The 13,608-nt window shown below is 40.5% G+C and overlaps 1 protein-coding gene across 2 annotated transcripts in view; it reads left to right on the top strand.

Annotated features, from left to right (window-relative positions):
- The window catches only part of LOC133348560 (transmembrane protein 132D-like), a 161,464-nt gene that overhangs the window by 54,764 nt on the left and 93,092 nt on the right, over window positions 1-13,608 (top strand). For both annotated transcript variants that reach the window (XM_061561443.1, XM_061561442.1), the window contains exon 2: window positions 9,691-10,600. In XM_061561443.1, the coding sequence (XP_061417427.1) occupies window positions 9,691-10,600 (910 nt within the window). The remainder of the gene's footprint in view (window positions 1-9,690; window positions 10,601-13,608) is intronic.

Below are 13,608 nucleotides of genomic sequence, written 5' to 3'. Positions count from 1 at the left end.
TTTCTATATTCTGTTTGGACCTTCAGCAACCTCATTGTTTTCCATCCCCCTGTCAGAGGAGTGTATTATAAACATGTTAAGCCAGTAAGATTAGAAGAGATCCTGCCGTGGTGTAAAGTTACCACACTGAATTTGTAACAGAGAACCAAGACTCGCTTCAGATAATCACCATTCGCTGAAACTAACCCTGGTGATCAAACACAATTCGCTAGGTTCATAGCGCAGTGCATAAATAACTGTACCACCACTCCTACCTGAATTGATATATATATATATATATGCAATATATTATCATTCGAACATAATACAAACAGCTCTGCCACATTTGGTACAAGGACACACTTTGGAACCTCATTTGCCAGTAAAAAATATGATAATAGTTTTTTTACCCTTCTATCTGGCAACAAAACTGACACCTTTTTTACAAGGAGTCATGTTTGCATAGACCACAATACCTGCAGTCATAATGCAAACAATAAACATAACTCTGATAATGCATGCACTGTCCTTGAAGTTGATTGGTCCACACCCGAGACAGCTTTCCTTAGAGCCTAGTCTCACATGGGTTGGACCAGATGACGCCAAAAGGCGCACAACTCAAAGACAATGCACCATCAGAGTATGAGAGCTCGGGGTAAGCATTTACACCATTGGAACCTCATTTGCCAGTAAAAAATATGATAATTGTTTTTTAACCCTTTTATCTGGCAATAAAACTGACACCTTTTTTAAAGTTACCACACCATGTGAGACTAGGCTCTAAGGATAGCTGTCTCGGGTGTGGACCAATCAACTTCAAGGACAGTGCATACATTATCATAGTTATGTTTTTTGTTTGCATTATGACTGCAGGTATTGTGGTCTATGCAAACATGACTCCTTGTAAAAAAAGGTGTCAGTTTTGTTGCCAGATAAATGGGTAAAACCCCAATTATCAAGGACACACTTGTTCACTACAGCATAATTACCTTTCCTTTGGTATACAAATTTTGACGTACTAATTATAACGAACATGTTTTGATATGCGGCATGCTTTCAGTCCACAAATAATGTACGGTAACTTGATTGAGGCTTTAACATTTGTATTCAAATTACTAAGCCCTTTAATTAAATCCACACTTATTTGCCTTCATGAACATTCTTAAGTTGCTCTGGCACATGAAAACAGTTTTGTTGAATCCGACAAATACCCAGAAGAACAAGCGAAGCAGGTATACTCAAATTATACTTGAACATTATTTTGACATTTTGTTCATAGTACATTTAAAAACGGTAATAATTGACCAATGTTATCAAATAAATAAATTGGCTTTAAGTTTGACCAATAATTAATAAATCCATGTAAAAGTGACACATCATGTTGTAATTGATAAAACAATCATACTGATGGACACTGACTTTTGTTAATTCAATTATAGATATAGGCCTTCCCCATAGTGTGTTGATCATGGGGTTTTGACCATACTTCATCTCACTGGTCAGTGCAGGTCGGTGAAGGGTCAGGCCCTGGACCGGTTAAGATATCACTTGCTCTTCATGTTAGCCATGGCTGGGAATCAAATTCTGGTCGCGATGTTAATCATAGTGTGATAACCACTGCACCACAGCTCCTCCACTTCTTGTTACAATCAAGTACAAAAATTTACTTACTCTTTACATGTTTTACTCATGTATGTACAACAAGGTGCCTTTGCTAGATGACCAAGACACCTTTACACTTTCATAAATGTGAATTGAAAAAGGTATCAGCTGCCCAAGAAATTAAATTTAAGATGATTTTCTCTCAGTTGCCTACTAAACATGTGCTCATTTTGAAATGCAATAAGAGTACCTCTGCGCATTGTTTTATAATAATTGCACCCTGCAGCAAGCAATCTAAAATCATGACCCAACAGCAGCACACGCTCTCCAGAAACAATTTCAGATGCGAGTCATGATGCAAAGCAATACCATGTACCAATGCAATCACATTACACTTATTTAATAGTCTTGTATCATCATACTGAATGCTCAAGTACAATTTGTATTCTGCAAAGCGGGCATAGGTAAAAAGAACGAAAGTTTGTCTTTTGAATAATATATGAATAAATGTTTTAAAATCGAGTTTTATTTATCTTACTCATCATGTGCATATCCAGTCATTTTATACTGAGTGCTTTACTTTAAAAAATATATACAATTTCATCGTTTTATTTTTCAGGGCTTGTGTTTACACAGGGATGATGGGAGTCGGTGAATTAAAGTTGAGCATATGTACATCAAATCGTTTACGTGAGAGAACCACATGTCCAAATATAACGATTCATATTAGACATTCAGAATGTAAAATTACAGCATCGTAAAAGGAAAGCCCTGTGATTGCTTGAGTAATTAAATAAGCAACTGCCTTTCTTGTTTTAACATGTAATTTCTATCAACTTGGGTTTATGTATCCATGTTTTACTATTTAAGAATTCCTTTGTTATTCAATATAATAATGAATATTCGGCATTATTTGCAGCCTTACTCAAACCATTGCAGCTATGTGGATTAAATAATTAAATTAAAAATAATTGCGTTAATATTTCAAAATAATTGTTATAAAGTCAAACTTTCATTGAACCATCTTCTTTATTTATGCATTTCCTGACCTAGTGAATGCACCCTTTATTATTTGTCTTTGTGTTCAATGGAGTAACACAACTAATACACTATTATCTTCACCTAAAGGTTAAATATAATCATAAGTATGCGTCCAGCTAAATTGTGGCGGCATTACTAGCAGGTACCCTCAGGGAGTTCAATAGCACCATGCACCATATCTCATAGCCAGACTTAGTAAGACACAACAGACACTTCTCTTGATCACTGTCGCTGATTAGAAGATTAAATAGTCCTTAACTAATCAGCAGGCAAGAGCTGACTGTTCTTCTACTTTTGTATGGCTCATGTCGATGCAGAACAACAACTACAATTTCGCATCCAGATGGTCAAGCCATCAGGAGCAGCGGAGTGTGTCGCTGTGAGGTCTCCTTCATATCTGTAGATCAGCATTGCATCGTTATATATCGTATAGTCTGTTCTGGATGCCCACAGTCGCACACTGGAGACTTTTTATTTTTAATTTGTGCATGAGCTATCCGCATCTGCCATGGTTTGTGCGGATGTGAATTAGGGTAAACTATAAGCTTCGTGGAAGATCAAACCCAGGGTTCTTCTGCGTTGGGTCTTTCACAACGTGTTTATTTGTGAGTTATTTTGAACTCCATTCAGCTCTCCAAGCTTCATCGGGGTTGAACTCGATTGAATAGCTGACTGACATCACGAGATGGAAAATAAACGTGCCATTTCATTTGTCCGTTTGGGCCGTGGTTTGAGTTATGTTGGCCAAGTATGGCCACCATTTTTTTACTCCTGTTTGCAGGTTACTTGCATAGCCAAATACTTTTTAGAGAGAGATGCCACTTGTTGATATACAGTAATTATCTATTTTTATTTCCAATAAAACAAGTGTCAAAATATTAACCATGGATTCTTCAGGAAATGATCACATGGTGTAAATTTCGGCTCCTATTAGCACTGCCAACGTTGTATTATTATAAGTTAAAATACGTGAGAGCGTACCTGACGATATAAATGTTCACTGTTTTCCATGCCTTTCCATCGTCTAATTAATTTGATTCGATATTCATAAGTCTTTTACAGAATGTATTGAAATGATATATGTGGCCAATGGTAGAGAAACCTTTCTTAACCTCGCTTGCTATTGGTTTACAAATAATGTTCGTGAACAATGTGTACATGTGATAAGCGAACAGGTGTGTAAATCTTCACTTTTTTATACATGTTTTGCAAGAAAGAATGATTGAGGCATCATTCCATGATTAGGGAATTTAGTATATTTACAAATGTATGAAAATAGGCCTAAATAAAAAAAACTAACTGTATAAAAAAATATTTAAAATGAAAATATTATAAAATCTGATTTTAGCCAGCTATCGAGAAAAGATGGTGGTCACTGCATGGCGCGCTTTCAGATGCGCTTCTGCACCCATCTGGAACACTCTTCCTTCCGATATGAGGAATCCACTGGAGCTATGCACTTTTACTGGTAGGAACCTCCTGGTTATACCAGCCCACAGGGGATTATTGTGTCCGTCAGTCGTGCATCCAAAAATGGGAGGGGTGGGGCTGGTTGGGGAGGGGCTGGTGGGGAGGGAGGGGCTGGTGTGGAGGGGCTGGGTGGGGAGGAGAGGGTGGGGAGGGGCTGGGTGGGGAGGGTGGGGAGGGGCTGGGTGGGGAGGGTGGGGCTGGGTGGGGGGTGGGAGGGGTGGGGCTGGGTGGGGAGGGTGGGGCTGGGTGGGGGGTGGGAGGGGTGGGGCTGGGTGGGGAGGGGCTGGTCACCTCCTGGTGCCCTTATAAAACTCGTCGTTTAACCTTCTCACACCGGCTTGTGCCCGCCCTCACAGTCGGGAATATTTGCGAAATACACCACGCCACCGTTGACCCTGGCAATTGACCGTGCAACCCAACGTCCCTACCAGCTTTCTCCGCAGGAATGTGTTAAATCTAGATTGAAAACTCGTTTCTTTAGAATTGATTTTTTTTGGTTTGTTGCCCCCCCCCCCCCCCCACCTCGGATTAACGCAGTTGGTTACGTATGATGTGAAAGAAGACCAACATACATTAAATTAGCACGATAAAAGCTAAATTAATCAAGATATAAAATTAACAGGCCTCCCCACACTGTGGAGGTCATGGAGCTAGCTCGCTCCGTTGGCAGGGCTAGCGTGATATTTCCAGATAACAGAAATTCACAAATGTGTGAAAAGTTCTGGGACAATTAATCATTCATTCGATTAATTAAGTGGATTCATCGACTAATTAAGCGTATGCATGGACTGGAGTTCATAAGTCAAGACTTTTATCATTGATTTCTTCGACTCATTTGAGAATGGTGGCCATCTGTACGTCCACTATAAAGCAACACCAAGTGTGACGTGACTGATGCTGATGACGTCATACAGCCCCACCCAATCACCTCCAGTCTAGTGGTACACATAAGAACAGAAGTGAACGTTTTTTCAAACTATTATTGTGTTATTTCATTTATCGAGTAATCAAACCAATAATTGGTGTTGTAATCGATTAATTAATATTGAGATATCCCAGCACTAGTGAAAACAAGCTGTATGTGAACCAGTCCTGCTTTCTTAAATATGCATGCACGCAAGAAATACGACTAAAACTATCAAACTAGTTTTTATTTTAGCAGGTAAGGTCCACTGAGCTATATAGCTCTCTTTCAGAAGCGACCTAGCCACAAATGATAGCTCAACCAAGTGGCTTATCATCACGTAACCATTTATAGCAGCCAAATACTCTAAACGCTTGTTGATTCTAAATGTGGAGGGAAAAACCGGAGGACCCAGAGAAAGATACATGCAACCACGGGGAGAACAAGCAATCTCCAAATATTCAGGCATCAGGGTTTAGGATTGAACCCACATCCTCATGCACACCAGGCGAGGCGTTAACATCTCAACACAAAGTTTGTATTTCTGCAATAACTATATATATTACCTAAACATCTATTTATTGTCTAACCGTGCTCGTTCAGCTATAATTATCCTTTAGCCTTTTTAATTGAAAACGGTGTGCATAAAATGACTTTGGTGGACTTTAATTTGCAATTAGTAGTTTTAATTAACTTGGTTTTATATTATGGGGAATATTTCAGCAAGTCTGTTTGATGTTTAAAAGATATGCAGTAAATTTTCTGACGACAAATGAAATAATGCCATGAATGGACTGTGCAAGTAACAAGGTGTATCTATTAATTACATCTTTTAATGGATAATTGCCTCAATTAAGCAGCATACAATTGCTTCAATCATGTCTAGAGTGCAGAGGGAAAACACCTCAGTGGATGCCTATTTTTAATTCGAGAATAATATATTCTACTTGAAAAACACACACTAATTTTTCAATTTCTGTACAACTGAAGGTAAAACCCAATCATAGAGCAAAATTATCGTTATTGATATATTTTGTAGTTTCCAATTCTGCCTCACTAGGCTCTCCTCATAACTGCATTTTTCAGCCACCTGTGTAGTTCCAGTTCCAGCTATAAAGTCAACGATTAGACATCGAGCACTAACCTGGTATTTACATTTTTACTATATTTATTTTACCAGGTAAGTCCCACTGAGCTATATAGCTCTTTTGCGGAAGCAACTTGGCCACAAATGATAGCTCAACGATGGCTTGGCTTGTCATGTGGAAATATATAGCAGCCAAATACTCTAAATGCATGAATCTAAATGTGGAGGGGAAAAGACGGAGGTCCCGGATTTAAAAAAACATGACCACTAGAAGAAAACATGCAAACTCCAAATATACAGGCGTCAGAGTCGGGATCGAACCCACAACCTTCTGTATACCAAGAAAGGTAGTTAAAATTTTGCCACCGTGACACCCGAGATATAAGATACTATTATGACTCGTGAAGAATCATGCAAATGTATTGTGTTTTCAGTTACATTTCGATTTAAAGCTTTTGTGACTGCAGGGATTCATCTTCTTGGTTCTTTCGGTAAAGTCACGTAAAAGGGAAATAATAAAATAATAAAAATAAAACATAATAAAATACAATTCTCACGACGTTTCGGCCACAACGCAAGCAGCTGTCCTCAAGTGAAGAACAGGGCTGTCGGAAAGACAGCGTCTGAATGAACACCACCAAGCTTGGCAGCGTATATTTAAGCTGGGTTAGAGGAGGAGGGCGCCTTGACAAAGGAATTTGCATATCAACAGAGGGATTTAGCATATTTATGGAATATATATTATCAGTTAAATTGTCAGGAGCAGCAATTAACTCAATGAATAATAGAAATATAATAATATACTCCCTGTATTAATTAACTTCTATATGAAAGTTTCCTAATGAGTGCGGTCTCTGAGAGCAAGAAAAGACAATAAACATTCCCTGCCAAACAAAAGCCCCTTATTTTTTGTGTGATTCCCATAGGTTTATAGATCGAAAAAAAATCGATTAAAAAATCGGAACATGTTCTATTGATCATGGCGGTTATTTGGCCATATGTAGTGCCATAGGTGGGCCACACTTACCAGCAGTGGTGGACAGGGCCCATCTGCAGGTACCTCGGACCCCCAGGGGAGGGGCCACTGTGCCAGCCCAAGAGGGGAGGGGCTGCTGGGGGCTCTAGGATCCTAGACAGCTAAGCCCTCGGCACCGGCTCCAGGATCCCAGACAACCCAGACAGCTAAGCCCCTTGGCGCCACCAACAGGGGGCTGTGGGGTATCTGGGGGCACACACAACCCCACCCCTCGATGGACAAGAGGGATAAAAGGGCCGCTCCCTGGCCGATCGGGGCCAGTCGCAGCTCAAGACCCAAGACCAGCCAGCTTAGGACCCTGGACCCCCTCGTCCCGCTTGTCCTTGTAAGGGCCGGGATGCTGTGCGGGCCAGTGGTGGGACTCTGGGACTCCCGGCTCTACGTCCTTGTAAGGGCGAGTTCCGAGGAAGCCAGAGTCCAGACCCGCACCTTGGCTGGGTCGGTTCAGGTAGCCTCCCCTAGGGTAATTGTAGCCGGAGGACTCCAGAGCGTAGCCAGAGTCAGGTACGCTAGGAGGAGGCTGTGTCCCTAGGCTGTGTCCCTAGGCTGTGTCCCTAGGCTGTGTCCCTAGGCTGTGTCCCTAGGCTGTGTCCCTAGGCTGTGTCCCTAGGCTGTGTTCCTAGGCTGTAACAGAGTATCAGGACTGTTGGAGTGTTGTATTGTAATAAATAAGTTACCTCTACAAGTGTCCCGGAACCCATTACACATACTTCACACTGGTCAGCGTGCTATGGTAAAGGAGGATAATCCAGGACCGGTTTATATATATCTTGCTATTAATTTTAGCCGTGCCAGGAACTCAGGTTGCTGTTCACAGAGCAGTGCACGAACCACAGTGCCAGGAACCCCACTCCCATCTTCTCCCACCCCCCTTGCCCTCTCTCAAAATGTTTAGTAATTTCTTAACAAAATTTACTCCAGCTTTACATCACTATACATATTGGGGTTTTTTCATTTAGGGTTTAATCTATTGATTACTGGTGGAAATTTTGTTTATTGTTAATCCAATAACACCATCCTACACCGTTTTATGTGACCGCAATCAAGAAAATGTTGTTATTTAATTAATGAAAGTAAAATACTTCAAGTGACTCGCTGCTGTCTCCCCCTTGTGACCTTACATCAGCATGAGAACAGAAAGCATTTCAGTTTTTTCTGACTAAAAATTACCATAATGCCATTTACAAGGGATGTGTGGTCAACCACATGCCAGTACATACAATTGCGAGCATTATATTCGTAAAATAAAAACTAATTTTAAAACTTATTTTACAGATTTGAAGCTTTCGTGACTGCAAGGATTCATACTCTTAGGTTTTTTCGGTAAAGTCACGTAGATAAAAATATCTAATAAAATAAAACAATAATAAATTTAAATAACTCAATTAAATCACGACGTTTTGGAAGCAACACAAGTCTCCATCTTCAGCTAGGACTGTCACAGCCAAATTTACTGTATCAAGTGAAGAGAAATCCAGGAGACAAGATCTTAAATACTGGTTAAGGGGAGAGGGGAGGAGCTTATCTAAATGTGGCAGTCAGGGACTTGGAGGGGGGGGGAGCGGGGCTAGAAGGGAAGGTACAGCTGATACACCTCGGCAAGAATTACGGCCGATGTTGGCTGCCAAAACCAAAATAGCAGCACTGTTAAACGCTGGGGATGTCAACAACTCGGTAAAATAGACTAGTACCTGTCAAATAAGATGGTACAAATATGTGTAGTTAAATCTTTTTTACATGATTAATAACATCTTTCCAATGATTTCTCAATTTGTACCCATCATCACGGTTGAAGTTATGCTTGACTTTAGAGGCTAACCCCTCTTTTCCTGATGACGACCGCTTGTGTTGCGATCGACACGTCGTGGTTTTTGTTTATATATTTTTTATATTTAAATTACTGAAATAACCAAGAATACGTCTACATTATAGACTGCCAGAGCGCTCACGCAGGTTAAGAACCAGGCTACAGTCTACATTATAGACTGCCAGTACACTCACCCAGCTTAATAGCCATTGATACAGTCTACGTTATAGACTGGCAGTACATTCACCAAACTTAATAACCAGGCTACAGTCTACATTATAGACTGCCAGTACACTCATTCCAATTAAAGAATAGGCTACAGTCTACATTACTGTTTTTTGTTGTTTATTATTTTTATTTTATTATAAAAATTGTATTCACTTTTTTTTTCTACGTGATTTCACCTAAAGAACCAAAGAATATGAATTCCTGCAATCACTAAAGTTTATTTTTAAGTGAAATTTTAAGGACGAATCGTTGCACTTATCTTGAAAGTAGTACTTGTATATAACACATTTATAATTGCAATAGGTTTTTTTTTGTGAAAGTCATAAATCAATATAAGGATTCGCCAGACTTGGAATGCCTGTCCAGTAGTCTCTTGTGTTTCACTGTGCTGACAGGAATTGATATGCTGTATAGCTGGCACTCATTATTAATATTCTATGCAATTTTACAAAAAAAAGGTTTACTGTATTTTGTATTTGTGTCACTTAATAAAATATATATTTTCTGACATTCAAATCTGTCATTTTCTCTTTCAGATATATCGAATGTGGGCACAATTTACTTAGATAATGCTCATCTTTCATCATCCTTTCTGCATCTCCCTGTCAAGCTAACCTTCAAAAACATCAAATCTGCTTTCTTTCTACAGAACAATAGACAGGGTAATGAAGGAAATGCCAGCCTCCAAATGCATACTCAACACCTTCTCATTATTGGCTCCACCAGTGGTGATCCTGGGGTGAATGTCAGCTATGGTCCGTATTCACAAGGCCAAACATTTCACAGAAACCCACTGTCACTTCCAAATACTTTCCAGCAAGCATACCGTGCCTTGAGAGACAACTGGAGTCTCCAAGCTTTGCTCACTGAAGAAGATGTTTTTTCAGACTGGCCAACGGTGCAGGTCCTGTTCTATATCTCTGGCAGAGACTGGGGTGACCGACAGGTACATGGCCTGCCATGTGTTCAGATGTATGCGGTCTATAAAATCCAAAAGATCAGGACTTCTTGTAAATTGCAAGGCGAACTCAGCATGTGCTTGGCTAAGGTGATTATGCCTCTCATGTGGTTCGAAAAAGAAACCCAACATTCTGGTAACGCAAGTGGAAAAAGCACCAACGAAAGGCGACCTGCGAACATAGAAGTTAATTTGTATGCCACCATGGAGCCAACTGAAGGCCGCGATAATTGTGAACGTGACGCTCGTGTGAATGAAAATGGTTTTATAATGCCACATAAAGTCAACGAAGATTTTTTCAAGCAACACTTTGAAATGATTGGGAGGGTTTTCTTGCACCCGCCTGATGACCCCTCTCCGCTTGAAGAAATACGGCTCAATGACCGGGTCGTGATTTACCTCCCCAGCATGCCCGCAAATCCCCAGGATGTTCTCAGCATTCCCCTGGGACTTCTACACAACTACACAGTAGAGCATCTCACTATCAGGTATGATGGCACAATACATCACCACAAGCTGATTCCACACATCCAAAAAAATGTGACTTGATTAATCATTGCCGCATTTTTAACACGGACATTAACCAGTAAGTAATTACTTGTGTCCTGGTTATAATTTTTACAATCCAAAATCCACGGTGTTGTCCGAATTGTTGCTCATCACTACGAGGTGTTTAGTGTTTGTATTCAGGCTAAAAATGAAAATTTTACCTGAATTGGAATTAATATAAAATATAGATATTCGTTAATTTGTGATCTTCCTTGTTTCACTTATTGTTTTATGTTGACATTTTATTCCATGAGTTTGCATTGTGTAAATTGGAAAAATACAGGTATTGTGCAATTGTACAGGCAAACCCCACCCATTGATTTCCAATCTACCCATGCAGACAACTCCAGCTAGATAGGTTAAGAGTGGCCGAATAACAATCATAATAATGCCCTTCTTTTATCCAGGAAAACCTCGCAGACTCCTTTCAGGAGGGTCCTGTATGGGGATGTTTGACCAATTGCTATTTTAAGTGACTCAAGTCTCTATTCTTCCTCACAGTCATCTTGCTCAGGTGCCCCAGCCAGAACAGCTCACTTCACGAAAGCAAGAGGAATTATGACCAGTATGGAAGAACAGTAAGCCAAAAATACCCTCTAGAGGGGATTTCTAGGACTCCCTCTTGCTAGTGGAGGTGCTTCTATCAGCAGAAGCATGAGACAGGAATTTCAGGGCAGGCTTCATCTTCACCTTTTTTTTTTTTACTATATTAAGTTGCAAAAACAACATAAGAAATTGAAGCACTACTGGAAGAGAATAATGTGCACGTTTTTGTGTTCATACAAGAACTGTACGGGGAAATATTTTTGCTAATGAAGAATGGAGAATTTTCACTATTAAATCCATGCCTGCCTTTGCCATCGTGAAGTTTGTGGCTCATCTTCTTGGTTGTTTCGGTAAAGTCACGTAGAAGGGAAGTAATAAAAATAATAAAAATAAAACATAATAAAACAATTCTCACGACGTTTCGGCCACAACGCAAGCAGCCGTCCTCAGGTGAAAACCAGGTCCGTCGAGGCGACAGAGTCTGAATGAAGCAGCACACGAGCTTGGAGCATATATATAAGCTGGGCGCATTGACAAAGGAATTTGCATATCAAGAGGAATTTAGCATATTCATGGGAAATGCAGGAATGTGATTAGTACTGCATATGCATGTGCATTATGCAGGATTAACAGCATCAAAGGGAGCTACAGTTGCTGCTGCAGTTGCTGCTGCTGCAGTTGCTGCTACTGCTGCTGTAGTTGCTGCTACTGCTGCAGTTGCTGCTGCTGCTGCAGTTGCTGCCTTATCCATTTTTAATATAACACTATGTATTATTCTACCCACCTTAATGTGTATCACACTGCTATATATTTACTATACAATTACGACACCATACATTACTCTGCACACTGCACCATGCCAGTGAGTGGAACGCGGTCTGAAAGTCACCGTAAACGTGAACACAATCAGTTAAGATCCGAAATGGTTTATTACGTCCTTCCAATGATTGCTAAGCCAGAATCCATCTTCTCGGTTAAAATTGTCTCTGTGTTTGTATATGTGGATCGCCTCATGAACGAATCTCTCATGATAGCCAGATGGCTTGCAGAGAACCTCTGTCTTGGAGAAGTCAATGTCATGTGAGCCCACTGAGTTGTAACAGTGATCTGCCACGGCTGAGGTGTTTGTCCTACCGTGTTTCAGGTCTGCTTTATGTTCACGGATGCGGTCCGAGACATGTCGTTTGGTTTCCCCAATGTAACTGCTACCACAGAGGCAACTTAGTTTGTAGACGCCAGGGTACTGTATGTCTGGAACCACATCTTTTGGTACCGTCTGTAAAAGATGTGGTTCCAGACATACAGTACCCTGGCGTCTACAAACTAAGTTTCCTCTGTGGTAGCAGTTACATTGGGGAAACCAAACGACATGTCTCGGACCGCATCCGTGAACATAAAGCAGACCTGAAACACGGTAGGACAAACACCTCAGCCGTGGCAGATCACTGTTACAACTCAGTGGGCTCACATGACATTGACTTCTCCAAGACAGAGGTTCTCTGCAAGCCATCTGGCTATCATGAGAGATTCGTTCATGAGGCGATCCACATATACAAACACAGAGACAATTTTAACCGAGAAGATGGATTCTGGCTTAGCAATCATTGGAAGGACGTAATAAACCATTTCGGATCTTAACTGATTGTGTTCACGTTTACGGTGACTTTCAGACCGCGTTCCACTCACTGGCATGGTGCAGTGTGCAGAGTAATGTATGGTGTCGTAATTGTATAGTAAATATATAGCAGTGTGATACACATTAAGGTGGGTAGAATAATACATAGTGTTATATTAAAAATGGATAAGGCAGCAACTGCAGCAGCAGCAGCAACTGCAGCAGTAGCAGCAACTACAGCAGCAGTAGCAGCAACTGCAGCAGCAGCAACTGCAGCAGCAGCAGCAACTGTAGCTCCCTTTGATGCTGTTAATCCTGCATAATTTACATGCATATGCAGTACTAATCACATTCCTGCATTTTCCCATGAATATGCTAAATTCCTCTTGATATGCAAATTCCTTTGTCAATGCGCCCAGCTTATATATATGCTCCAAGCTCGTGTGCTGCTTCATTCAGACTCTGTCGCCTCGACGGACCTGGTTTTCACCTGAGGACGGCTGCTTGCGTTGTGGCCGAAACGTCGTGAGAATTATTTTATTATGTTTTATTTTTATTATTTTTATTACTTCCCTTCTACGTGACTTTACCGAAAGAACCAAGAAGATGAATCCCTGCAGTCACGAAAGCTTTAAATCGAAAAAAGTTTGTGGCTATTTTCCAAAGGAGATATTGCCCTCAATGACGCTATCAATCTCATATGGCCTCATTCCAACTACACCGCTTTAAATACTGTGTAAGTATTAAGAAGTAAAAGTTTGTTCTTCATTTTTTGTTTTGTTTTTT

Source organism: Lethenteron reissneri, chromosome 27, assembly GCF_015708825.2.
Source record: "Lethenteron reissneri isolate LAM-NWPU_2019-01 chromosome 27, ASM1570882v1, whole genome shotgun sequence".
Classification (NCBI taxonomy): Eukaryota; Metazoa; Chordata; class Hyperoartia; order Petromyzontiformes; family Petromyzontidae; genus Lethenteron; species Lethenteron reissneri.
Note: the sequence above shows the minus strand (reverse complement) of the source record. Positions and strands in the feature narration are given on the sequence as shown.